Source organism: Scyliorhinus canicula, chromosome 3, assembly GCF_902713615.1.
Source record: "Scyliorhinus canicula chromosome 3, sScyCan1.1, whole genome shotgun sequence".
NCBI classification, from domain to species: domain Eukaryota; kingdom Metazoa; phylum Chordata; class Chondrichthyes; order Carcharhiniformes; family Scyliorhinidae; genus Scyliorhinus; species Scyliorhinus canicula.
In genome coordinates, this window is record NC_052148.1 from 267526580 (window position 1) to 267552022 (window position 25443).

At 45.8% G+C, this 25443-nt stretch overlaps 1 protein-coding gene across 8 annotated transcripts in view; it reads left to right on the top strand.

Annotated features, from left to right (window-relative positions):
* Positions 1-25443, top strand: part of pdlim5a (PDZ and LIM domain 5a) — a 292715-nt gene that overhangs the window by 158656 nt on the left and 108616 nt on the right. For 4 of the 8 annotated variants that reach the window (XM_038792764.1, XM_038792763.1, XM_038792761.1 and 1 more), the window contains exons 4-5: positions 5616-5658; positions 15584-16071. In XM_038792764.1, the coding sequence (XP_038648692.1) occupies positions 5616-5658; positions 15584-16071 (531 nt within the window). Of the gene's footprint in view, positions 1-5615; positions 5659-15583; positions 16072-17719; positions 17737-23854; positions 23876-25443 lie in introns of all 8 variants that reach the window. The other 4 variants (XM_038792766.1, XM_038792767.1, XM_038792768.1 and 1 more) reach the window with 3 other exon arrangements.

A 25443-nucleotide genomic window follows, 5' to 3' on the forward strand; every position in this document is an offset into this window, starting at 1 on the left:
GTAATGTGGTTGACTGTTAACTACCCCTCTGCAAGCCACTCAGTTCAAGGGCAATTAAGAATGGGCAACAAGTGTTGACCTTACACAGTGATGCCCACATTTTATTAAAGACTAAATTGAAAAGGCGGCACGGTGGCTCAGTGGTTAGCACTGCTGCCTCACCATTTCAGGGACCCAGGTTCAATTCCAACCTTGGGCGAGTGTCTGTGTGGAGTTTGCACGTCCTCCCCGTGTCTGCCTGGGTTTCCTCCGGGTGCTCCGGTTTCCTCCCACAGTCCAAAGATGTGCAGGTTAGGTGGATTGGCCATGAGAAGGTTGCCCCGCAGTTTCCAAAAGATTAGGTGGGGTTATTGGGTTGGGGTGTGGGCCTAGGTACGGTGCTCTTTCAGGGGATCGGTGAAGAAGAAAAAGGAAAAAGAAAGTCTACCTTGTCTGGTGTTAGAGATGGATTTTATAAATAGACAACTGTGAGGGTTTAGTTCGGAGGTTTATATTATTTTTTAGATAAAATCTGTTTCGGAAAAAATGGCATCGCCATAGCTAAACTTGCAAAAATATATCTATTAAATTAAATGGATCCCTGTTCACCTCAATATCCGTGGCTAACATTTGTAAACAAAACCTTCCAAAAAATAAATATATTAGTTTGAAGCAGTTAACGATGGTTGAAGTACTGTCGGTCCAAAATCTTGTCAGACCGCAAAAGCCTTCCATTATGCCGAAAAGCTTTCATCCACAATAGCTGACACCAACCAGTTTGCAGACCCCAGTTCACTTTTGCTTTGAAACTCACCCACAGAAAGTTATGATGCGAAGTAACATGATCTCTTTTTTTCGTGTATTCTCCTCACTGTTCTCTTTGTGGGAAAATGTGGCTCCCTCAGTTGGCATTTCAACTTCGAATAAAAAACGGAGGGAGAGCTCCCCGGTGTCCTGGGCAATATTTATTCTACAGCTAGGCAGCACGGCGGTGCAGTGGGTTAGCCCTGCTGCCTCACGTTGCTGAGGACCCGGGTTTGATCCCATAAGACCATAAGACCATAAGACATAGGAGCGGAAGTAAGGCCATTCGGCCCATCGAGTCCACTCCACCATTCAATCATGGTTGATTTCAACTCCATTTACCCGCTCTCTCCCCATAGCCCTTAATTCCTCGAGAAATCAAGAATTTATCAATTTCTGTCTTAAAGACACTCAATGTCCCGGCCTCCACCGCCCTCTGTGGCAATGAATTCCACAGACCTACCACTCTCTGGCTGAAGAAATTTCTCCTCATCTCTGTTCTAAAATGACTCCCTTTTATTCTAAGGCTGTGCCCCCGCGTCCTAGTCTCCCCTGCTAATGGAAACAACTTCCCTACGTCCATCCTATCCAAGCCATTCATTATCTTGTAAGTTTCTATTAGATCTCCCCTCAACCTCCTAAACTCCAATGAATATAATCCCACGATCCTCAGACGTTCATCGTATGTTAAGCCTACCATTCCTGGGATCATCCGTGTGAATCTCCGCTGGACCCGCTCCAGTGCCAGTATGTCCTTCCTGAGGTGTGGGGCCCAAAATTGCTCACAGTATTCTAAATGGGGCCTAACTAGTGCTTTATAAAGCCTCAGAAGTACATCCCTGCTTTTATATTCCAAGCCTCTTGAGATAAATGACAACATTACATTTGCTTTCTTAATTACGGACTCAACCTGCAAGTTTACCTTTAGAGAATCCTGGACTAGGACTCCCAAGTCCCTTTGCACTTTAGCATTATGAATTTTGTCACCGTTTAGAAAATAGTCCATGCCTCTATTCTTTTTTCCAAAGTGCAAGACCTCGCACTTGCCCACGTTGAATTTCATCAGCCACTTCTTGGACCATTCTCCTAAACTGTCTAAATCTTTCTGCAGCCTCCCCACCTCCTCAATACTACCTGCCCCTCCACCTATCTTTGTATCATCGGCAAACTTGGCCAGAATGCCCCCAGTCCCGTCATCTAGATCGTTAATATATAAAGAGAACAGCTGTGGCCCCAACACTGAACCCTGCGGGACACCACTTGTCACCGGTTGCCATTCCGAAAAAGAACCTTTTATCCCAACTCTCTGCCTTCTGTCTGACAGCCAATCGTCAATCCATGTTAGTACCTTGCCTCGAATACCATGGGCCCTTATTTTACTCAGCAGTCTCCCGTGAGGCACCTTGTTAAAGGCCTTTTGGAAGTCAAGATAGATAACATCCATTGGCTCTCCTTGGTCTAACCTATTTGTTATCTCTTCAAAGAACTCTAACAGGTTTGTCAGGCACGACCTCCCCTTACTAAATCCATGCTGACTTGTCCTAATCCGACCCTGCACTTCCAAGAATTTAGAAATCTCATCCTTAACGATGGATTCTAGAATTTTGCCAACAACCGAGGTTAGGCTAATTGGCCTATAATTTTCCATCTTTTTTCTTGTTCCCTTCTTGAACAGGGGGGTTACAACAGCGATTTTCCAATCCTCTGGGACTTTCCCTGATTCCAGTGACTTTTGAAAGATCATAACTAACGCCTCCACTATTTCTTCAGCTATCTCCTTTAGAACTCTAAGATGTAGCCCATCTGGGCCCGGAGATTTATCAATTTTCAGACCTTTTAGTTTCTCTAGCACCTTCTCCTTTGTGATGGCAACCATATTCAACTCTGCCCCCTGACTTTCCTGAATTGTTGGGATATTACTCATGTCTTCTACTGTGAAGACTGACGCAAAGTACTTATTAAGTTCCTCAGCTATTTCCTTGTCTCCCATCACTAGATTACCAGCTTCATTTTGGAGCGGCCCAATGTCTACTTTTGCCTCCCGTTTGTTTTTAATGTATTTAAAGAAACTTTTACTATCATTCCTAATGTTACTGGCTAGCCTACCTTCATATTTGATCCTCTCCTTCCTTATTTCTCTCTTTGTTATCCTCTGTTTGGTTTTGTAGCCTTCCCAATCTTCTGACTTCCCACTACTCTTTGCCACATTATAGGCTCTCTCTTTTGCCTTGATGCATTCCCTGACTTCCTTTGTCAGCCATGGCTGCCTAATCCTCCCTCTGATAACCTTTCTTTTCTTTGGGATGAACCTCTGCACTGTGTCCTCAATTACTCCCAGAAACTCCTGTCATTGCTGTTCTACTGTCTTTCCCACTAGGCTCTGCTTCCAGTCGATTTTCATCAGTTCCTCCCTCATGCGCCTGTAATTACCTTTATTTAACTGTAAAACCTTTACATCTGATTCTACCTTCCTTCTTTCAAATTGCAGACTGAATTCTACCATATTATGATCACTGCTTCCTAAGTGTTCCCTTACTTTAAGATCTTTTATCAATTCTGGCTCATTACATAACACTAAGTCCAGAATAGCCTGTTCCCTCGTGGGCTCCATCACAAGCTGTTTCAAAAAGCCATCCTGTAAACATTCAATGAATTCCCTTTCTTTGGGTCCACTGGCAACATTATTTACCCAGTCCGCCTGCATATTGAAGTCCCCCATGATCACTGTGACCTTGCCTTTCTGACATGCCCTTTCTATTTCGTGGTGCATTTTGTGCCCCTGGTCCTGACCACTGTCAGGAGGCCAGTACATAACTCCCATTATGGTTTTTTTGCCTTTGTGGTTCCTCAACTCTACCCACACAGACTCCACATCGTCTGACCCTATGTCGTTTAGTGCTATTGATTTAATTTCATTTCTAATTAACAAGGCAACCCCGCCCCCTCTACCCACCTCTCTGTCTTTTCGATAGGTTGTAAATCCCTGGATGTTTAACTGCCAGTCCTGAACCCCCTGCAACCATGTCTCTGTGATGCCTACCACATCATACCTGCCAGTCACAATCTGGGCCACAAGTTCATCTACCTTGTTCCGTACACTGCGGGCATTTAAATATAGCACCTTTAATTCCCTATTGACTGTCCCTTTTTGTTTTCTTAGTGTGGTGGACCTTGGTTTACTGAGCCTTTCCATACACTGTGTCATATTTTGTGAGATGGGGACTATCGTAACCTCTCCTGAGCTCTGTCTTTTCGTGATTTTTTGTAATCCTAAGCAGCTACGCTTCCCACTGATTCCTTCACCTCTTGGTTCCCTGACTTTCCCTTCCCCCCAATCTCTAGTTTAAAGTCCTATTGACCACCCTATTTACTCTTTTCGCCAGAACACTGGTCCCAGCTCGGTTTAGGTGGAGACCATCCCAACGGTATAGGTCCCCCCTGTCCCAAAACTGATGCCAGTGTCCCATGAAAAGGAACCCCTCTTTCCCACACCACTCTTTCAGTGATCCCGGCTCTGGATCACTGTCCATGTGGAGTTTGCACATTCTCCCCGTGTCTGCGTGGGTTTCACCCCCACATCCCAAAGATGTGCAGGTTAGGTGGATTGGCCACACTAAATTGCACCTTAATTTAAAAGAAAAATAATTGTGTACTCTATTCAACAGCCAACATCACTGAAACAGGTTTGATCAATGTTGCCTGTACGTGGGAGCTTGCTGTGTCCAAATTGGCAGCTAAATTTACCAACAGGAAAAAGACTGTGAAACACTGGGGGACGCCATGAGGTTGTGAATGGTGCTATAGAAATGCAAGTCATTTTTAATGTCATGATAGAGCTAGGAAATATCTCAAAAGTCAAGGAGCAATAAATTAGGACTTAATCTCATCATCCGATCCTGTTTCATTTGCAGTATATTTACAAAGCAGTTCAATCCATTAGGTAAGCTCTTGATATGGATTTATTCCTATTGGAATTTGCAAAAGTTTTTTAAAATTTAGTTTATGGGATGTGGACGTCGCTTCTTAGGCCAGCGACTATTGCCCATCCATAGTTGCCCTTCCGAAGGTGGTGGTGAGCTGCCTTCTTGAACTGCTGCAGTCCCTAAGGTGTAGGTATACCCTCAGTGCTGTTAGCAAGAAGGTTCTAGGATTTTGACCCAGCGACAGTGAAGGAACAGCGATGTATTTCCAAGTCGGGATGGTGAGTGACTTGGAGGGGAGCCTCCAGGTGGTGGGTATTCCCAAATATCTGCTGCTCTTGTCCTTCCAGATGGTGGTTGTTGTGGGTTTGCAAGGTGCTGCCTCAGGAACCTTGGCGAGTTCCTGCTGTGCATATTGTACATGGTACACATGGCTGCCACTGTTCATCGGTGGTAGAGGGTTTGAATGTTTGTGGAAGGCAAAGCAATCAAGTGGGTTGCTTTGTCCTGGATGGTGTTGAGCTTCTTGAGTGTTATTGGAGTTGCACTCATCCAGCCAAGTGGAGAATATTCCATTGTACTCCAAACCTGTACCTTGTAGATGTTGGACAGGGTTTGGAGGGTTCAGGAGGTGAGTTACTGGCTGTAGGATTCCTAGGCTTTGACCTGCTCTGGTAGCCACAGTATTAATATGGCTAGTCCAGTTCAGTTTCTGTTCAATGGTAACTGCCAGGATGCTGATTGTGGGGGATCCAGCAATGGTAATGCCATTGAATGTCAAGGCGAGCTGGTTAGATCCTCTCTTGTAGGAGAAGATCATACTTGTGTGGCGGAATGTAAAGTGAGTTTTGTTGTCACCATTCCTGTCATTCCCCAGTAGTACCTGATCGTGACTTTTCTTGTATTTTTCAGGGCCTCTCCTGCACCAAAACCAGCAGCAACAACCGTCCAGAAGGTAGGTGAAGCGGTAGCCGAGATCACCCAGGTAGTCGATGCTGGTGCCTGTGCGCCTTTCTTACTAACAACCAGTGTCCATGCACGAGGAATGCATGCCTTAAGACCAGCTCCAAGTCCTCTACTCTTTGGTATTGTATTGAAGAATGGGAGAAAGTGAAAGAAAATAAGTCATTCTAATCTGGTTTGGAATGAGTCCCTTTATGGAGTGTTCAGTACCGTTAGAAAACAGCTAGCTCTGTTTTTTACCCTTGCTAATGTTGCGTGCGTTTCGCACAAAATTAAATACGGAAAAAAGATAATTTTACTGGTGGCAGCAAATTATTGTTCTGAAGTATTAATTGGGAGCCCCTGGACCTTTGGAGTAAGATGAGTAGCTGTTACATTATGTCATGCTCCTGTTTTATTTATATGGGGAAAAGAACTCGCAGGGCTATAGATGAAGAGCAGATGGTTGGGTCTAATTGGATAGCTCTTTGCACAGAAGCAGTATGGGAACGAGGGGCTGAAAAGCCTCCTTTTGTGCGGATCCTTGGCTCATATTCTTTTCTTCATGTACGGCATGTGGGCGTCGCTGGCTAGGCCAGCATTTATTGCCCATCCCTAGTTGCCATTCAGAAGGTGGTGGTGAGCTGCCTTCTCGAACCGCTGTAGTCCTTGAGGACTGTGGTCTAGTGAGCCACTCTTGGTGATGGACATTGAAATCCCCACTCAGAGAACGTTCTGCGCCCTTGCCACCCTTTGGTGCTTCCTCAAAGTGGTGTTCAGTGTGAAGGAGTACTGATTCACCAGCTACCAGCTATGGGCAGCACGGTAGCATGGTGGTTAGCATAAATGCTTCACAGCTCCAGGGTCCCAGGTTCGATTCCCGGCTGGGTCACTGTCTGTGTGGAGTCTGCACGTCCTCCCCGTGTGTGCGTGGGTTTCCTCCGGGTGCTCCGGTTTCCTCCCACAGTCCAAAGATGTGCGGGTTAGATGGATTGGCCATGCTAAATTGCCCGTAGTGTCCTAAAAAGTAAGGTTAATGGGGGGATTGTTGGGTTACGGGTATAGGGTGGATACGTGGGTTTGAGTGGGGTGATCATTGCTCGGCACAACATTGAGGGCCGGAGGGCCTGTTCTGTGCTGTACTGTTCTATGTTCTATCGGAGGAATGGTATGTGGTAATCAGCAGGAGGTTTTGTTAGGATCCTGGAGAAGAAACCCAACAATTTGCAACTGGTAAACAATGATGAAAGGTTACTTCGCTCCAGGAGTGATAACACTGACCAATATGTATCATTTATGTTAAAACAAACTTTAATTTGAACACTGAATCAATCACATTAGCAAAAAAGTAACAGTTTAAACCAGTCTTAAGTACATAGAACATAGAACAGTACAGCACAGAACAGGCCCTTCGGCCCTCAATGTTGTGCCGAGCCATGATCACCCTACTCAAACCCACGTATCCACCCTATACCCGTAACCCAACAACCCCCCCCTTAACCTTACTTTTTGTATTAGGACACTACGGGCAATTTATCATGGCCAATCCACCTAACCCGCACATCTTTGGACTGTGGGAGGAAACCGGAGCACCCGGAGGAAACCCACGCACACAGGGGGAGGACGTGCAGACTCCACACAGACAGTGACCCAGCCGGGAATCGAACCTGGGACCCTGGAGCTGTGAAGCATTTATGCTAACCACCATGCTACCCTGCTGCCCCTAAAGTAAAATGAAAAACTTTAACTTGCTCTCTGCGCTTGCAATTATTCCAATTAAGCAAACCAATATAGTTCAAAAAACACTTATAAATAAAGTTCACAATCAGGTTTACTTGCGTTTCTCTGTCCAAAGTTGTCTCTCTGTGCAAAGACCTTGGAGAGAAGCTTCCAGGAGCCAGCTGAAGCCCTCCCTTGCCAAACTAAAATCTTATGGCAAACTGCAAAACTACAGATAGGCCTGGCTCCACCCCTTCAGTACATCATAAGGCATTCTTTGTTCTCCTCCCACTAAGATGTCCCATGACTTGTTTATCCAGGACTAAGCACCATTCCTCAGAAATTATCTACACCCCAGGGATCCTCCAAAATCAAAACAATGTTCCATTGGCCATCTTATCTGTAAACAAATAAATGATTAAAACCAATGATTACCTCACTTTTACAACCCCTTAATCACTGCTTCAGCAGACATACTTACTACCTGTATGTATCTTAAACCAGGTATTTTATACCATTACTGCAACAAATATTTTTTTAAAATTCATTCTTGGGATGTGGGTGTCGCTGGCTGGGGCCATCATTTGTTGCCCATCCTTAATTACCCTTGAATCACCGCGTCCCCATGACTGCGGATTTGTCGTCCTGAGTTCAAAGATTCGCTCTCTTGAATTTTGTGGTTCACAGCAAATCAATGCTTAGTTAATTAAGCATTGGGGTCAATCTGTTTCACCCAAACACAAGGTGCAGTTTGTTTCCAGGTCTATGTTGGGCGGAGTTGTGGATTATTCATAAGTATTTCCGCGCCGGTTGGCGTATTTCTGCGCATGTGTGGGGGTTCCCTTCTCCGCGCCGGCCACCGGGCAATATGGCAGAACCCGACAGGGCCCCGGTGCGGAGTAAAGTAGGCCCCCACGGAACCAGCCCGCCCACCGATCGAAGCCTTTTTCATCATCAAGTTAGAACTGGAGGCAACCTTTAAGCACTTTTATATTTTTTAACAGACTTTCATAATAATCTTTATTAGTGTCACACATAGGCTCACAGTAACACAGCAATGAAGTTACTGTGAAAATCCCCATGTCGCCACATTCCGGCGCCGGTTCGAGTACAGTGAGGGTGAATTCGGAATGTCAAATTCACCTAACAAGTACGCCTTTCGGGACTTGCGGGAGGAAACCGGAGCATCCGGAGGAAACCCACGCTGGTCGATGGCCATTGACAGCGGCCCTGCCGGCGATTCTCCAGGCCCTGATGGGCCGAGTGGCCGATGAGTTTTGCTGAGTCCCGCCCGCGTGGATTACTTAGGTCCCACATGGCGGGACCTGGAAGGTGAGTGTGCGGGGGCCATCCTGGAGGGGGGGGGGGGCGTGGGGATCTGACCCCGGGGGTTGGGGCCCCACGGTGGCTTGGCCCGCGATTGGGGCCTACCAATCGGTGGGCGGGCTGGTTTTGTGGGGGCCATATTGCCCGGGGGGCCGGCACGGAGAAGGGAACCCCCGCTCATGCGCGGAAATACGGCGGTCGTTCCGCATATGCGTGGAAATACGCCGACCATTCCGCGCATGCGCAAACTCGCGCAGGACGTTCGCAGATGGCTGGAGCTGCGGGAACCACTCCGGGGCCAACCTCAGCCCCCGAGGGTGGTGAGAATTCCTCACTTTCTGGGGCCGTTGATGCCGGAGTGGTTGGTGCCGATATTCACGCCGGCGTGGGGACATAGCACCATTATTAGAGAATCCCGCCCATAATATTCAATCAATTATGACGTATTGTTTGAAAACGTATGTGACCAATTTGTGCACAGCAAGCTCCCACAAATGGCAGTGAGCAGATGATCTGTTTTGGCGATGGTGGTTGAGGAATAAAATTAGCCCAGGAAGCCGGGGTAAACTCCATTGTCCCTCTTTTGAAATGGTGTTGCCTCACTCCTTCAAGACCCTTCTTAGTATCTACCTTATTGACCAGGCTTTTGGTCACCTGTCCTAATGCCCACCTTCTGTTTGTTTAGGCTCCAGTGAAACACCTTTAGGATTATTTACTAGGTGTGTCATAAATGCACGTTAATGTTGCCAACCTTAGTATCTTTGGTTTTCCTGCCAACATAGCAACAGGGATGGGCAATGAAAACAGCAACTTCACTTCACCATGCTCACCTGTGAATAGTCCCTTTTGCCCACGCAGAGCGTCAGAAGTGACTTGCTCACTCCGGCTTCACACACACACACCCAATGAAATGCAGAATGCTGCCAAATTCTTGTATGAGGACATGTCTTTTGTAACGCTGAGTCCTTTGCTGTCACTTCGATTGATTCGTGCAAGTCACAAAGATTGAGTTCACTCTGCACCTTCCGTATTGTCCCAAGGATCCACTAGTTCAGTTTAAGAATGGGTCTATATGTGCCGAAGCAACAGAAGAAGTCTAGAACTTGTCAAAAAGCCAAAGTTCCATTGTAAAACCCAGGGCTGGCTTACCTCATTAGTATTTTTTCCAATCTATGCCAGGCATAAATCTTTCCAAAAGTCAATTACAGCTTAAACTTAATTATAATAATAATGACATAATGTCTGAATGCTCTTGCCTTTCAAGAACCTTGCGCACATCTTTACATGTCATTGATTTTAAAGTTGACATACAAACTGACTTAAACAAAGTCCCTCCAAAATAATTGCACAGAAAACTGTGCTCACATGAGAATGGGAGTAGGCCATTCAGCCCCTTGATCCTGCACACCCATTCCATTCAATCTAGATTGACCTGCTCCTCAGATACATTTACCTGCTTTTGCCCCATATTGTCTCAGAGAAATCTGTCTTGAAGGTTTGAAGTTACCCCTAGCATCGCAGGATTCTGTTGGAGAGCTCCACATTTCCTTACCTCCTGCGCGAATAAGTGCTTCCTGATTTCACTTCTAACAATAATTTTCATTAGCGTCACATTAACACTGCAGTGAAGTTACTGTGAAAATCTCTAGGCTACCACACTCTGGGTTTGGGTACACTGAGGAAGAATTCAGAATGTCCAATTCACCTAACAAGGACGTCTTTCGAGACTTCTGGGCGGAAACTGGAGCACCCGGAGGAAACCCACGCAGACACGGGGAGAACATGCAGACCCCGGACAGACAGTCAACCAAGCGGGGAATCAAACCCGGGTCCCTGGTGCTGTGAAGCAACAGTGCTAACCACTGTGCTGCCGTGCCGCACTTCGAAGTGGCCTGGCGCTAACTTTAACTCTGTGTGTCCTCGTTTTCTGGCTCCCCTTGCCACCCCACAAAGAGAGAAAATGATATTCTCCCTCAACCTGGGTAAACCTCTCAACCTTCAAAGCATACAAACATTTATGTGACCGCTCTTCTGAATTTAGACCCTGGTATAACTCGAATGTATCAGCTCTGTACAACAGAAGCATCAGTTCCTCACCTTCCAACCTGCGATAGAGGCAAACATTCCCACTTGGAGAGATGGTGATGTAGTGATGATGAAACTGGACCAATGTTCAGAGCTCCAGGCTAATGCTCTCGGGGCGTGGGTTCAAATCCCACCAATTTAAATTCAGTTCATAAATATGGAAAATAAAGCTTTCTCAGCCAGGGTGACCACGACAACCGTCATTGGTTGTTGAAAGAGCCCATCTAGTTCAGTAATGTCTTTTAACAGAGGCAATCTGCCATCCTTACTTGGTTTGGCCTGCATGTGTCTCCAGACCCACAGCAATGTGGTTAACTCTTAACTGCCCCTCTGAGATGGCCTGGTAAGCTACTCAGTTCCAGGGCCATTAGTGATGGGTAACAAATGCTGGTTTTCATAGTGATGCCCACATCCCAGAAAACTCTATAAATAAAGACAAATGGCTATTTAGATTTTTTTTGTTGCCTGCACACTGTGATTGGCTGTACATTGTGACATTTCAGAAGACTCCATTGGCTGCGAGGTGTTTTCGGATGCCCGTTGATTATGAAGGCGCTGTAGAGATGTGGCCCTTTCTTACTGTGTACGGTCTGCTGAGTGTAGGGTTGTCCTTAACCCAAGAGGCTTTTAACTTTTTCTGACAGTCCGGATTTTCAGATCCCGCGCACATTTGACTGGCCATCACGTGCAAAGTGCAAATGGTGTCTGCATGTTCATCCCCTCGATAAGCAGTGGATACTGCACCGCCATCACTTTCCCACAAAGATTTAAACGAGTCGCCACAAAGGATAAACCTCGAGGAAGACACTTGGGCATCCAAGTGGATACACATTCTGTCTCGCCAACAATCTAGAACAATTCTCACTGTGCTAGAAAATCCACGTCACTGAGTCCAGGCCTCTGTGTTGCCCGCAGAACTCAAATTTTGTATAATTCACAGGCACAAAGACTTGCATTTAGATAGCACCTTTCAATACCTTGTGACGTTAAACGTGCTTCGAAGATAAGTACCTTTTAAAGTGTAGCCATTGGCTGCCATGTTTCATACACTTAAACATCTACCTTCCACAAGTAGAAACACGATAATATGTTAAAGTTTGTTGATGGTTAAAAATAATAATACAATAATAGCCTCTATTGTCACAAGTAGGCTTACAGTAACACTGCCATGAAGTTACTGTGAAAATCCCCTCGTCGCCACACTCCAGCGCCTGTTTGGGTACACGGAGGGAGAATTCAGAATGGCCAAATCCTCCTTTTGTGGGAGGAGACCGGAGCATCCGGAGGAAACCCACACAGACACGGGGAGGACGTGCAGACTTCACGCAGACAGTGACCCCCAAGTCGGGAATCGAACCCGGGACCCTGGCACCGTGAAGCAACAGTGCTAACCATTGTGCTACAGTGCCGCCAATTAAATTGGGTCAGGCACCGGGAAGAGCTGCCGTCCTCTTCCCTCTAACTTTTACCTCCGAGGGCTGTTGGCGTCTCTTTAACGCCCCATCTGAAAGATGGCGTGAGCGTACCGCACTCCCTCAGTCGTGCGTCTGGAGTGTTGGCCTAGATTTGGTGGTCTGGTCTTTGCAGACGGGCTCCAAACTGTGATGTCCCAACCCACAGGCCACCAACTGAGCTGGGCCTCAGAGGGGTGCCAAGTGGCGGGTCCATGCGGTAATTAATTACTTTTTGGTAAAGAAAAGTGTCTAGAGCCTTGGAAACAGTCTTGATTGATGCCTTTTTATATATGAATTGAGAGCCAATATGTGGCTGATGGATGTTTCATTATGCAAAGCAGATTGTGCAGAATGTCAAGTGATCCATATCTTGAAAATTGGATTGTAATGAGAACATTGTGCACAGTATGGCTCTAGGGCACACATTATTTTGACCATCGGCTTGTTTCCCAATGGAGGTGGGGATGTAAGCCAATAAGTCTGCAGCAGTATCTTTTGTCTGCTTCCAAACATTAAGGGAAAAAAAAAATTCCAGCGGTTTGTAATAAAATTTATGGGGAACCAGTTGCAGGTGTAAAAAGAAATATTGAACAAAAATGCGAGCTTGATTTTCTTCCCACAGACCTTGGGGCATCACCTACTCTCTCTATCTCTTTCTCCCTCTAAGATTTTTGCAGATTGTGCCTGTCATTAAGATCCAGTTAGCCGGAAAGTAGCAATATATCTTAACTGTTGATCAGAAGCCAGCAATAATGGTTTTGCACTGGGTTTTAATGCTGCAAGGTATATGGTATGGCGAAGAAAAATCTCCTTCATGTAAACCCGTGGCTGTCTGGAACATAAGAATATAGGTACAGGAGGAGGCCATTCAGCCCCTTGAGACTGTTCCACCATCCAATTAGATCATGGCTGATCTGTATCTTAACTCTGTCACTCCACCTTGGTTCTAAAGTCCTGAATAACCCCGAACAAAACATCTGCCCATTAAATGTTTTAATTGGCAGGCATTCACAATAGCTTTTTCAGGGAAAACGCTCCAGGTTTCCACTTCTGTGAAGAAGTGCTTCCAGTCATCACCCCGAGCTTTTACTTTAAGGCTATGCTCCCCTTGTTCTAGGTCTCCTCCGGCAAATGTGAAGATGGGCCAAATAGAAAATCTCAGCCAATTTAACATGCCTCAATTAGATTGCTTCTTAATCTCCTGATTCAAGGGAATTCAAAGCCATGATGTTCATTGTAATCATTAAGCCTTTTTTACTCCCTGGCATCATTTGGCAAATCTGCGATGGACTCCTCCCAAGGTCTGTATGTCCTTCCCGAAGTCAAATTCCCAGACCCGGGGGCAGTAATGTGCAACGGACGACATTTAAATTGTAATGTAACATCTACCCCATTGCTTTGGAGATTTCTTGAGAGAATGGCCAACATTACATTGTCTCTTCCACTTATTTTTATTTGTACCTTTCCATCAGGTCAGCTTTGTGTTGAGCAGCGATTCAACATTTAATGAGCTCACCCGTTGGCGCATTTTTTTTTGTTTCGATCCATTAGGGTCCCAGATTTGATGCAGAATATTTCAATGGATAGGCGGAACAATTTAACGGAATTTGTCAAATATGAAACAAAGCGCTGGAAAGTTTCAGCCAGTCTAGCAGCATCTGTGGAGAGAGAAACAGAGTTAACGTTTCTGGTCGACGACTATTCTTTGATCCGAGACATCCAAGAGTTGGATTTAATCCTGACCACCTTGGCAGGAAACGTGCCGGTCGGACCAATTATTTACGGGAGAGGCCCCACGTTAATTACCCAGCGACGGGGGAACTTGCCCTGATCAAATTGGAGGGCATAAGGGGTCGAGGTGGCATTCCTGGCTGGCGGAGGTGGGATGTCAGTAAGGCTCATTAATGAGTCAATAGGCATGCATTATCTCTGAGCCCACCACAATTCAGCAGTGGCTCAGAGATTAAATGGGGGGGCACGTGACTTTACCGCTGTGCCGTTTGCTAGCGGTCCATCATCTGGTCAGTAACTCATTGTTCTTTGTGTGAGCTTGCTGGGCTCAAACTGGCTCTATTACAAAAGTTACTACGTATCAGAAATACTTAATTTCTGTAATGCATTTGGACATCCCGAGGCTGTGAAAGGCAGTATATAAATCCAAGTCCTCCTTTCGTCCTATGTATCGTTGTGGATTTTAATCGATTTCAGTGATCGTCATTCCCTCGTGTTACTAAAAAACACTCTTCTCCTCCCACCCCCTCCTGTTCTTTCTTTCGGATATTGATCACAGGGCATTGATTGTATTACTGTTCTTGCAGGATTTTAAAGGGCATTTATCTTGCTGCCATCAGTAAGGTCTCCTATTTTTCTTTGTAACATGTGAAAGATTCGATGTGCCATAGTAGTATGGCACACCGTGGTACTGGGTACTACTTGTGACGTACAGGCGGAGTGCTGTGGGTTAACTCCCTTGCAGGAATGAAATGTGCTTCAGGCAGGCTGTGGTCCTTTGTCAGTGTTCCCTGAAAAAAAAACCTTTGCGGGTCTTGATTGGTGTGCTGCTAATTAACGTCCAGTGTTCTACCATTCCAATTCGGACTTTTTGTTTCAATCCGGCTGAACCCTAACCCTAACCATTGACAACATGAGGTTTCTGAATCCAGAACAAGCGCCACAGTAAAAGTAGCCACAGAATTAGGTTAAGTTTTAGGAGATTTAATATCAACTAAATTATTTTTTAAATTGGACTCTCTCTTTTCCGCCTACTCCCCGTGACTTCGTTCAAAGTTTGGCATTGTGGGTGCCACAGAGTAGCCTGTATATGTAATATATACTTTTAGTTGTCGGTGGAAGGAAGGCTTTCTTGAGCTGTGTTTACAGCTGCTGTAAAGTTATTTTATGGATTAGATTTAAGGCACCATTCTCGCCTCTTTAGATAGCAACAGAAGTGGATCATTCAGCCCTCAAGCATATTCCTCCATTCAGTTCGATCATGATTGATTTCCGATCTGAACCTTCACCTGTCTGCCTTCGTTCCCTATTCATTAGTAACCAGTCCGAACAAAAATATATTAGCCCCCACTTTAAAATTTCCAATTGATGCCCAACCTCAATAACTTGTTTAAATCAGTGATTCACTAACAAAAACCTAGAGGAAACATTTCAACCCAGAGGAATCTCAGACGTTGAAGCAACACAATGGTTATCATTGGACTTTTAAGACTTGTTTTAACTAGCATTGAGCTTTTGGGAACATTTCCAAAGGACATATATGAAGCATGAGTTTCTTTGTTTGCATGTGTTTTTGTGTGTGTCTAACTTGTCTTTTTTCTCCCCCCCTCCCATCTTGCTCAGGATGAGCCACAGGAATTAATGCATACTGTGCCTGTTGCATCCATTGCCCCTATGGCTCCAAAGATCCCACCTGCAACCAGCTCTGCCTACAATAAGACTGCTCGGCCTTTTGGAGCCTCAGTATCTCCGAAAGTCACGCCCACCTCTGCATCACCCCAGCCTGCACCCTTTTCCCCAGCTTCGTCACCCCTCACTCAGCCTCCACCTCCATCGCTGGCAGCCACTCTCCATCATTCCACTGTTCCTCCACCAGCGCCTGTTGCATCTCCACATCATATGCATGCCAGCGCCAAAGCCGGCAGCAATGGGCGCACGCCGCCAATGACCACTGCCAAAACGACAGTAACCTCGACCATTAATGTCCCACGGCAGCCCAAGGTGTACAACACGCCCATAAACCTCTACTCCTCTGACAACGCCCATGAGGTGGCAGAGGGACAGAAGAGAGGACTGAGAGAGGGGCAGAGTGATGCCAAGCAGCAGAATGGGTAGGTGGCTTCCTACGCACCTTGTGGAACAGACTGGGGAGCAAGCAGCCAACACACTTCACTCTCAGGTGGCCTGTCAAAGAGAATTCTATTCATATTCCAAGATTAGTCACTGGTCACTGCTGACCCAAGTTGAGGTGCCTCAACAATTGCGTAACTCGGTTTCCAAGATGGTCACAGAAGCATGGAGTTTTAAAATGATTTTAACCTATTTCACATGGAGTTATCTTAGCTGGCCAAGTGCTGAAAATGTTTGTATTTCGCACTTTACCCCATCTGAGCACGCTCCAGAATTTGCCAGGTATTCATTGCTTCTGCTTATTTTGCAAGAATTGTTCACTTTTGAATTTACCCTATTTGGGAATTGGATCGAGGCATGAGAGGGGGGGGGGGGGGGGGGGGGGGGGGGGACGGACGTGTGACAGAAGTTAAGGAATGGGACTCTCAATGACTTGTTGCATCTGAGCTGCAATTGTTTTTCCAGCGACTTCACTCTGATTTCCTGCAGAGGCAGCAAAGCCTGCGGGTAAAAATGGGTCGTGCTCTGAAGCACGTGGAAGTTGCATAACGCTCCCTTCGTGTCTGGCCTGCTTCTACATATTTGTTTGCGCCAGACCTCCCATATATTGACCCCTGAAGCAAATTTGGAGCCACTCGCAGAATCCTTTGGCCAGGGAAAAACATTCAAAAAAGTGATTTCCCCGTTGATAATTTGACCTATTTTTAACGCAAAAAAAAATAATAATAATTTGAGACTGAATGACTTCCATTCTTTTGGTTCTTCAGGTAGAGGCGAAAAATTTGGTTTTTTTTTGAACAGAACATTTCCAGGAAAGAAACATTTTCTGAAGAGCTTAACATTGCTTTGGTTCACATCTTGTCCTCAGATGTTTGTTCTATGCCATAAAAATCTGCTTAGCAAAGGGAGAACTTGATGCTGGTGTAACGTTAGCGTTGCAATAACTGCCTTGATCCCATATATAGTCCGACCTGGGTAATTTTAGCTGCATATGTTACACCTGCTAATGTGGCTATAAGTCTTTGGCCTGCGTTCAGGATCTAAACTAAATAAGCCGTTAAATTAATGGTTTTACAGGAATAAACCTTTCATTAACTTCAAAGTGAACCAAAGTTAATTCTTAATTTAAACAGAGAGTGATGCACGTGCCATATTGGTCGCGTGATAATGAGCCGCAATGGTTCATCCTTCCCAGGCGGAGGATGATTACTTCCAGGCGCTCTTGCTAATAAACACACCTTTACAATATCACCTTGGCTTGTGTGACCTGTTGTGAAACTACATGTTGCGCACAATTTTAAAGAAAAACCTCTCGCCTTCTGATTTTTATGAAGGGTTTGATCTGGCTTTAATTGTAGTTCAACTCCTGTCAATCTAACCAGGCCACCCTTGCATGAAGCTGCGTCTGCTGCTTGCTGAGTGAGCAAGATAATGTTGATCCTAGCCTCGAGGCAATTTCACCTTATTCCAAAGCGTGGCTCTTGCCTGAACTGATGGTAAGGATTGTACCCGCTCCATCCACCCACTCAAGACCCATTTGTTCCTTTTTCTTTTGAGGCTTGGATTGACAAAACACGAAATAAAACAAAAAAACTGTCTACTGATGAACGTGATCTCTTTCCTTTTCAGACACAGATGCTGGCCAAGTTAGTGTCTACGTTACTGCTGCCTCGTGACTCATGATTTGTCAGCATGTGTGGTTGCCATGCAAGGAATGACTCCATGCAAAGTGTTGCTTCCATCCTTTATCTCTCTCTCTCTCTCTCTCACTCTTTCTCTCTCCCTCTTTGTTATGGTGTGTCTCTATGCAGTGAGCAAACAGGAAATGTATTGGGAATGACAGGATGAAGCCACTGCCCAGTGGTGTACACATTCTGTCAGAACTTGTCTGCTTTTTTTACTTGTCTGCTTCACTGACTGGCAAATGTGTGTGGTGCTTAATACGATGAAGACTCTGCATTTGTAGGAGGTCTGGATTCCTTGTATCTGATCTTCCCAGAAAGATTAATGCCTTGAATGACTGCCCTCCTCTTCAGCACCTTTTACATTCTTTTCAGTCTTTAAAAGGAAGCCTCACGAGGAGAAATATTTTGTTGGCCAAAGACTCCGCTTGAAGGAGAGTTTTTGTTGATGAAAAGAAATTAATTAATTACCAAATAAGTGCAGGATGAGCTGTAAACTTGGAAAGTGGGTGTAACTTTCAATTTTATGATGCATGGACGTTTTTCAAAGCAAGACCTTGCTCAAATAAGGGCAAGATGGGCAGTGGCTGGCAGTATTGATGAAGGGGAAAATTGAAGTGTTCGAGAGCGAGAGAGGGAATGTTCTAGAGGGGTCAAGGACAAAATCGATTAGAGCTAAGGAACAAAAACGGTACAATTATATTGCTCAGTACAGTATCTTAACCACCAATTGATGGGAAAGATGTAGAGGGAACAAATTTGCTAAAACGTTAGGAAGGGTGCAAGAATGAAGAGTAGTTAGAACAGGGGTGTTGAATTATCTGAATATAGACCGGGATGGTAACAGTATAAAAGAGCAGAGATGGACAAGAGTTTGTAGAGTGTGTAAGAGAATTTCTCACAGCGGAGTGTTTCCTGTTCAAAGAGAAAAAAGGCACTGCTGGACTTGGTTCTTGGGCAGGAGGTGGGGCAAGTGGGCCAAGTGTCAGTAGGAGAACATTTAGGGGACAATGATCATTGTGTCATAATGTTTAGGCTGGTTATGGGAAAGGACAAAGGACAATCCAGAGTAAGAATAATTAACTTTGGAAAAGCCAATTTCAATGAAGTAAGAATCGATCTGACCGGATAAATTAGAGTCAAAGGTCAGTAGGCAAGGTTACCTTTGAAGAAGAGGCTGAGGTTAAGAAATGAGGCACGATGGGAAAAGGTTGGGGAAACAAATCCAGAACTCCCCAGATGGCAAACGAGACACAGGTTAAGGTGAAGGAGAAAATGTTTGCTGAAGATAGATGTCAGGTGGATAATACACATGAGGTCCAGGCTGAATATAGAAGGTTCAGATTGAAATTGCAAAGGCAAATATAAGAAGCAAAGAGATACTATGAGAAGAAACTGTCCGCTAAAAGGAATCCAACAGTCTTCTATGGACCTATAAATAGTAGAAAGACAAAATTAATAGTCACTTGAACAATTATAGGTTATTTAAAGAATTTGTTAAGGGCAGTTTTTTGATCGGGGGGAAAAGGAGGATTGATGAGGGTAATGTTGTTATGTGGTGTGAACGGACGTCCAAGAGGCATTTTGATAAAAGTGCTGCACCGACAGGCTTGCGTGAAAAGCTAGAGCTCATGAAATGAAAGGCACATCAACAACATGGATATGAAATTTGCTGAGTGACGGGAAACAGACAGTAACCGTTAATGTATTTTTTTCAAACTGGAGGAAGGTTTACAGTGCAGTTCCTCAGACATCGATGTTAGGAGCCCTCCTCTTCCTGATGTACATTCAGGACCTCGGCCTAGGTGTACAGGGCGCAATTGCAAAATTTGGGGATGGCACAAAACTTGGAAGTACTGTGAACTGTGAGGAGAACAGTGTAAAACTTCCAAAGGGCAGAGGTTGGTGGCAGATAAAGCTTAATGTAGAGAAGTGTGAAGTGATTAGTTTTTGAAGGAATAATCTGAAGAGAAAATATAAAATAAAAGGGAAAATACTAACCGGTGGAGGCGCAGAAGTATCAAGGTAAATATGAAGGTAGCACATTGGTTAGCACAGTTGCTTCACAGCTCCAGGGTCCCAGGTTCGATTACCGGCTTGGGTCACTGGCTGTGCGGAGTCTGCACGTTCTCCCCGTGTCTGCGTGAGTTTCCTCCGGGTGTTCCGGTTTCCTCCCACAGTCCAAGGTTGTGCAGATTAGGTGGATTGGCCGTGCTAAATTGCCCTTAGTGAACAAAAAGGTTAGGTGGGGTTACTGGATTACGGGGATAGGGTGGAGGCATGGGCTTAAGTAGGGTGCTCTTTCCAAGGGCCGGAGCAGACTCGATGGGCTGAATGGCTGCCTTCTGTTTTGTGTAAATTCTATGATTCTATGATGTGCATTAAATCATTGAATTTGGCAGGACAGGTTGAGAAAGTGGTTAATAAAGCATCCTGGGCTTTATGAGTAGGGGCCATAGAGTACAAGACAAAGGAAGTTATGTTAAGCCTGCGTAAAACATTCGTTCAGCCTCAACAGGAGTATTGTGTCCAATTCTGGGAACCAGGCTTTAGCAATGATGTGAAGGCTTTAGAGAGAGAGCAGAATGTATTCGCAAGAATGGTCCCAGAGAGAGAGGAGCTTCAGTTGCGTAGATAGATTGGTGAAGTTCGGACTGTTTTCCTGGCAGAAGAGGCGATTTGATAGAGGTGTTCAAAATCAGGAGGGGTCTGGACAGAGTAGATTGGGTAAGAATGTTCCCACTGGCAGAAGGCTCAAGAACAAGAGGGCACAGATTTAAGGTTATTGGCAAAGAAAGCAGTGACAATAGGAGGAAAAGTTTTGCCCAGTGAATGACCAGAAGACATTGGAGCAAAATTAGGCCATTTGACCCATCAGGTCCGCTCCGCTATTCAATCATGGCTGATGTGTTTCTCATCCCCATTCTCCCCCCTTCTCCCCATAATCCCTGATCCCGTTATTAATCAAGAACCTATCTATCTCTCTCTTAAAGACACTCAGTGATTTGGCCTCCACAGCCTTCTGCGGCAAAAAGTCCCACAGATTCACCAGCCTCTGGCTGAAGAAATTCCTCCTCATCTCTGTTTTAAAGGATTGTCCCTTCAGTCTGAGGTTGTGCCTTCGGGTTCTAGTCTCTCCTACTAGTGCGACTTCAGCCATTCAGAATTGGCAGTCCTCAAGCTGAGCAGAATGAATCTTCCTAAACATCTAATTTGGGAGGCTGTTTAAGTGAATGTTGCATTTGTGCTTGAGGCATGGAACAAAATCTTACTGTTTTACAAAAAAAGCTAATATGCATTCAGAAGCCTAATTGTGCAGCTGATACTTTCTCACAAGCAGAAAATGGCAGCAAAAGGCAGCTTGTGGAATCAGTGCAGCTCTCAAAAAATAGACTTTGGCGATTGAATTTCCTCTACTTTAATCTTTTTGTCTTGCTTACACTTGAAGATGTGTTCTTCCTTTCTGTCACCATCCTCGTCTCTTACTCGCCCGACAGTCGGAAAGCAATGAAAATAATTTTCCAGTCAACCAGCACCTAAGTCAGACTCCTCTGAAAATCATGGAAGTTGTGTTGGAAACTGCTGATGAAAATTCTAGCTGACATAACCCAAAGATAAAGGGGTGGGTGGAGACGCCAATTACTGGAATCAGACTGAAGGTCCATTAGCATCAGAGAGACGAGGCAGATTTTTGGGGGTGAGAACTTGGCTGGAAGTAGTTCCTGATCGCATTCCCGGTTCTCAATAATATGCTCTTCCCGAAATGTTAATCCGCCTTTTCCCTTTACACATGATTGTGTTACCCATTGCCAGTTGTTAGTGTTCCAGGTTTCCAGCATTTGTGCGCGCACATGTGGGGTGGGGGGGAGGAGGGGGGGGGGGGAATCTCTCCTACATTGCACCCGGTGTACCTCCCGCTATTTCCGGAGATTAGTAGAAGAGCCCCTAAATGGGCGCCCAATTAGGGCGATGCTCCCGGTCCTCGGAACCTGATGAGATCTGGTTCATGCCCTCGTTATGCGTGAACCAGATTAGCATATTCAAATTAGCACGTAAACTCATTTAAATATAGATATGTGGGTTTCACCAAAGTCCCCTGGCTTCCGGGACTCAGCGCTCCAGGTGGCGTAGCGTGAGGATGGCGGGAATCACTATTGGTCTCCATCAAAGCGGACCAGACACGATGACCATGCTAGGGGGACGCGGAGACCATTGGAGCTCCCGATTGCCAACTGCCAATTTGGCACTGCCAGGTTGACAGTGCCAGGCTGGAGTGCCCACAGTGTCCCTGACCACCCAGGAGCTCCATTGGCTTCTCAGCCCCCCCTTTGCCCCCGGGTGTGGTCAACATGTCCGGTTTTCATTTTTGGAAACCAGTTTGTGATTCCCGCTGGCCTCGCGTTGCGCTTGCGAGGGCACTGAATCCCCGGCTGTCGGGGACTCCAACCTCTCAAATGCTGGGCATATATAAATGAGTGTAAATACCCATTTAAACGTGCGAGTCTGGTTGACGCCCAGTGAGGGTATGAACCAGATTGTGCGGGCACTGCCGACGGGAAGCATGGCGCTGTGTTCGGCGCCCAGCGCGAATCCTGTTTAGGGACTCTCCCAATATTTTCTGGGCAGAGTGGGAGCTGCACCAGGTGCAACGGGATTTTAGAATTGCGCCCTTAGTCATATTTTGGGAGAACTCAACCCACAATGTTCCTTGCTCCCATCCCCGTGAATGTGCGGGTTATATTCAGCAAGCATTATCTCTAAATACGGGCTTTATGAGGTCCCTAGTTTAGGATGCAAGGCCATGGGGCTCCAAACTCTGGATCTCTGCAGGCTGCGCTGCACTTCGTTACAAATTATTACCTTCAAGATGTTCCACTGACTTCCTCTCATATTTAAACTCATCTCATGTCATTTCATATTTACTTTCTGTCCTCATCTCAACACTTTTAGATAAAACACTGTTTGCTGTTTAAATGAGGGTTGTGTGTCGGATCCTTTCCATTCCCCCGTTCCCTGCCCTCAGAGCTGTGCTCTGAAGCACAACACGTGGCCTGGGAATTCCACCAAATTTAAGGTGCTGATCGCCATCTGGGAATTTCTGGGAATGAGGAATACCTGGACAGTACGGTAGCACAGTGATTAGCACATTTGCTTCACAGCAGGTTCGATTCCTGGCATGGGTCAGTGTCTGTGCAGAGTCTGCACGTCCTCCCTGTGTGCGCATGGGTTTCCTCCGGGTGCTCCGGTTTCCTCCCACAGTCCAAAGATGTGCAGGTTAGGTGGATTGGCCATGATCAATTGCCCTTAGTGTCCAAAATTGCCCTTTGTGTTGGGTGAGGTTACTGGGTTATGGGGATAGGGTGGAGGTGTGGGCTTGGGTAGGGTGCTCTTTTCAAGAGCCGGTGCAGTCTCGATGGGCCGAGTGGCCTCCTTCTGCACTGTAAATTCTATGGTTCTACTATCAACTAACCTGTGATCAGTGGTAGAGTCGCGGGGTCTGCTGTGCTAGCCCCTCATCGCACATGTTCTGTTGGGTGTAACTTCACAAAGGTTAGGGAGAAAAGTCACACACGTCTGGCCCAAAGATGCACCAGACGGCGTTGGTTTCCCAGAACATCTCGGTGTTGACCAGAACGCTCTCATGTCATTAGAATCATTCAAGGTTCAAGTAGCATATCTAACCAGTCAGGCACCACGGGCAACACGGGCTGAACTGAAGTATGATGTGTGAGAGTTTGAGATCATGTGCGTGTTTTGCAACCCTCCCTCAGCCTCCTACCTTCCCCCTGCCTTCCTCCTTCGCCCCAAGCCTCCTGCATTCTTAATCTTCCTCTCCCACCCACCCCCCCAGCCTCCTGCGTTCCTCCTTCTACCCCCCCCCCCACCCCGACACAGCTTCCTGCGTTCCTCTTCTTCCCCCAGCCTCCTGCGTTGCAAGAATACTTGGCTTGCCTAATTATTCGTATTTTTCATGCATGTCATGTATCTTTTGCCTTTTCATCTTCACTCCATCATTTCTTTTCCATGGATCACTCTTGACGCCACTGTGCCTCATGCTATTGCTCTCCTCTGTGCCTGCCAGTGGCCCTACGTACGTTTCCGAGTAAGTAGATTGCCATTGCCTGCCTGTTCTTATTTTTTAGATTTGGAATCAATCCGCAGCACTTTTTCCCGTAACATCCTTTGCAAGAATTCCCTACTTTAATGCAATGGGATATTAATTATCCTTTCGCAAAACTGACTGCGTTTTAAGATTAAGAGAGTTGGAATGTTGTTGTTTTGGGGAGCAGCAAAAGAACAGCGGGGATTTATGTTAGAATTGGAGCTCGACCATTCAGGGGCGATGTCAGGAAGCACTTCTTTACACAAAGGGTAGCGAAAGTCTAATTTTCTCCTCTCAAAAAGTTGCGAGGCCTGAACTTCAATTGAAAATTCTACCAAAGCTGAAATTGGTCAGGTTTTTGTTGGCAACGGGTACTGAAGATTAGGGACCAAGGAGGATGGGTAGATGGGAATTGAGATGCAGCGGAATCATGATCTAATTGAGTGGTGGAATAACCTTGAGGGGCTGAATGGCCTCCTCCTGTTCCGATGTTCCTAAGATGTACTTAAGCCAGTCACAGCCACAGACCTAAATGTGACATTCTTGCTTAAAGTGTAATTTTCCCTCTTCCGAAACACGTGATTTAAATTTTTTGGCGAGGTTATTTTTAAACATGATTGCTTTGAACCACTTCTTAAGCCTGGGTTTGAAGAATCAGTGTAGTTGCAATCATTCTGGGACAAGCGAGAGTGCCCAAGCAAATTTGATTAATTTGCTTCCGGCCACATCAAGCATCCATTCGATATAATCAGAAGAAAGTGACTTGAGAATTTGCTATCTTATCATAACGACCCCCTGGCAGAATATCTCATCACCTGTGGGTTGGACAGTCAGACGAATGTAATTCTTTTAAAAAAATAAATTTAGAGGACCTAATTCATTTTTTCCAATTAAGGGGCAATTTAGCATGGCCAATCCACTTTCCCTGCACATCTTTGGGTTATGGAGGGGAAACCATGCAGACACGGGGAGAATGCGCAAACTCCACACAGACAGTGACCCAGAGCCTCACTATGGGCACAGGCCATTTGGCCCATCTCAGTGATTAGTGCTCTGCACAAACTCCCTTGCTCCCTACTTCACCTCACCCGCTTGAACATAGAACAGTACAGCAGAGTACAGGCCCTTTCTCCTAATCTAAGATCAACCTAACCTACACCCCTTCAATTCACTGCTGTCCATGTGCCTGTCTAAGAGACGCTTAAATGTCCCTAATGACTTTGACTCCACCACCTCTGCTGGCAGTGCATTCCACACACCCAACACTCTCTGTGTAAAGAACCTACCTCTGACATCTCCCCAATACCTTCCTCCAATCACCTTAAAATTATGTCCCCTCATGACAGCCATTTCTACCCTGGGGAAAAGTCTCAGGCTATCCACTCTATCCATGCCTCTCATCACCTTGTACACCTCTATCAAGTCACCTCTCTGCCTTCTTCGCTCCAGTGAGAAAAGCCCTAGCTCCCTCAACCTTTCTTCATGCCCTCCAGTCCAGGCAGCATCCTGGTAAATCTCCTCTGTACCCTCTCCAAAACATCCACATCCTTCCTATAATGAGGTGACTA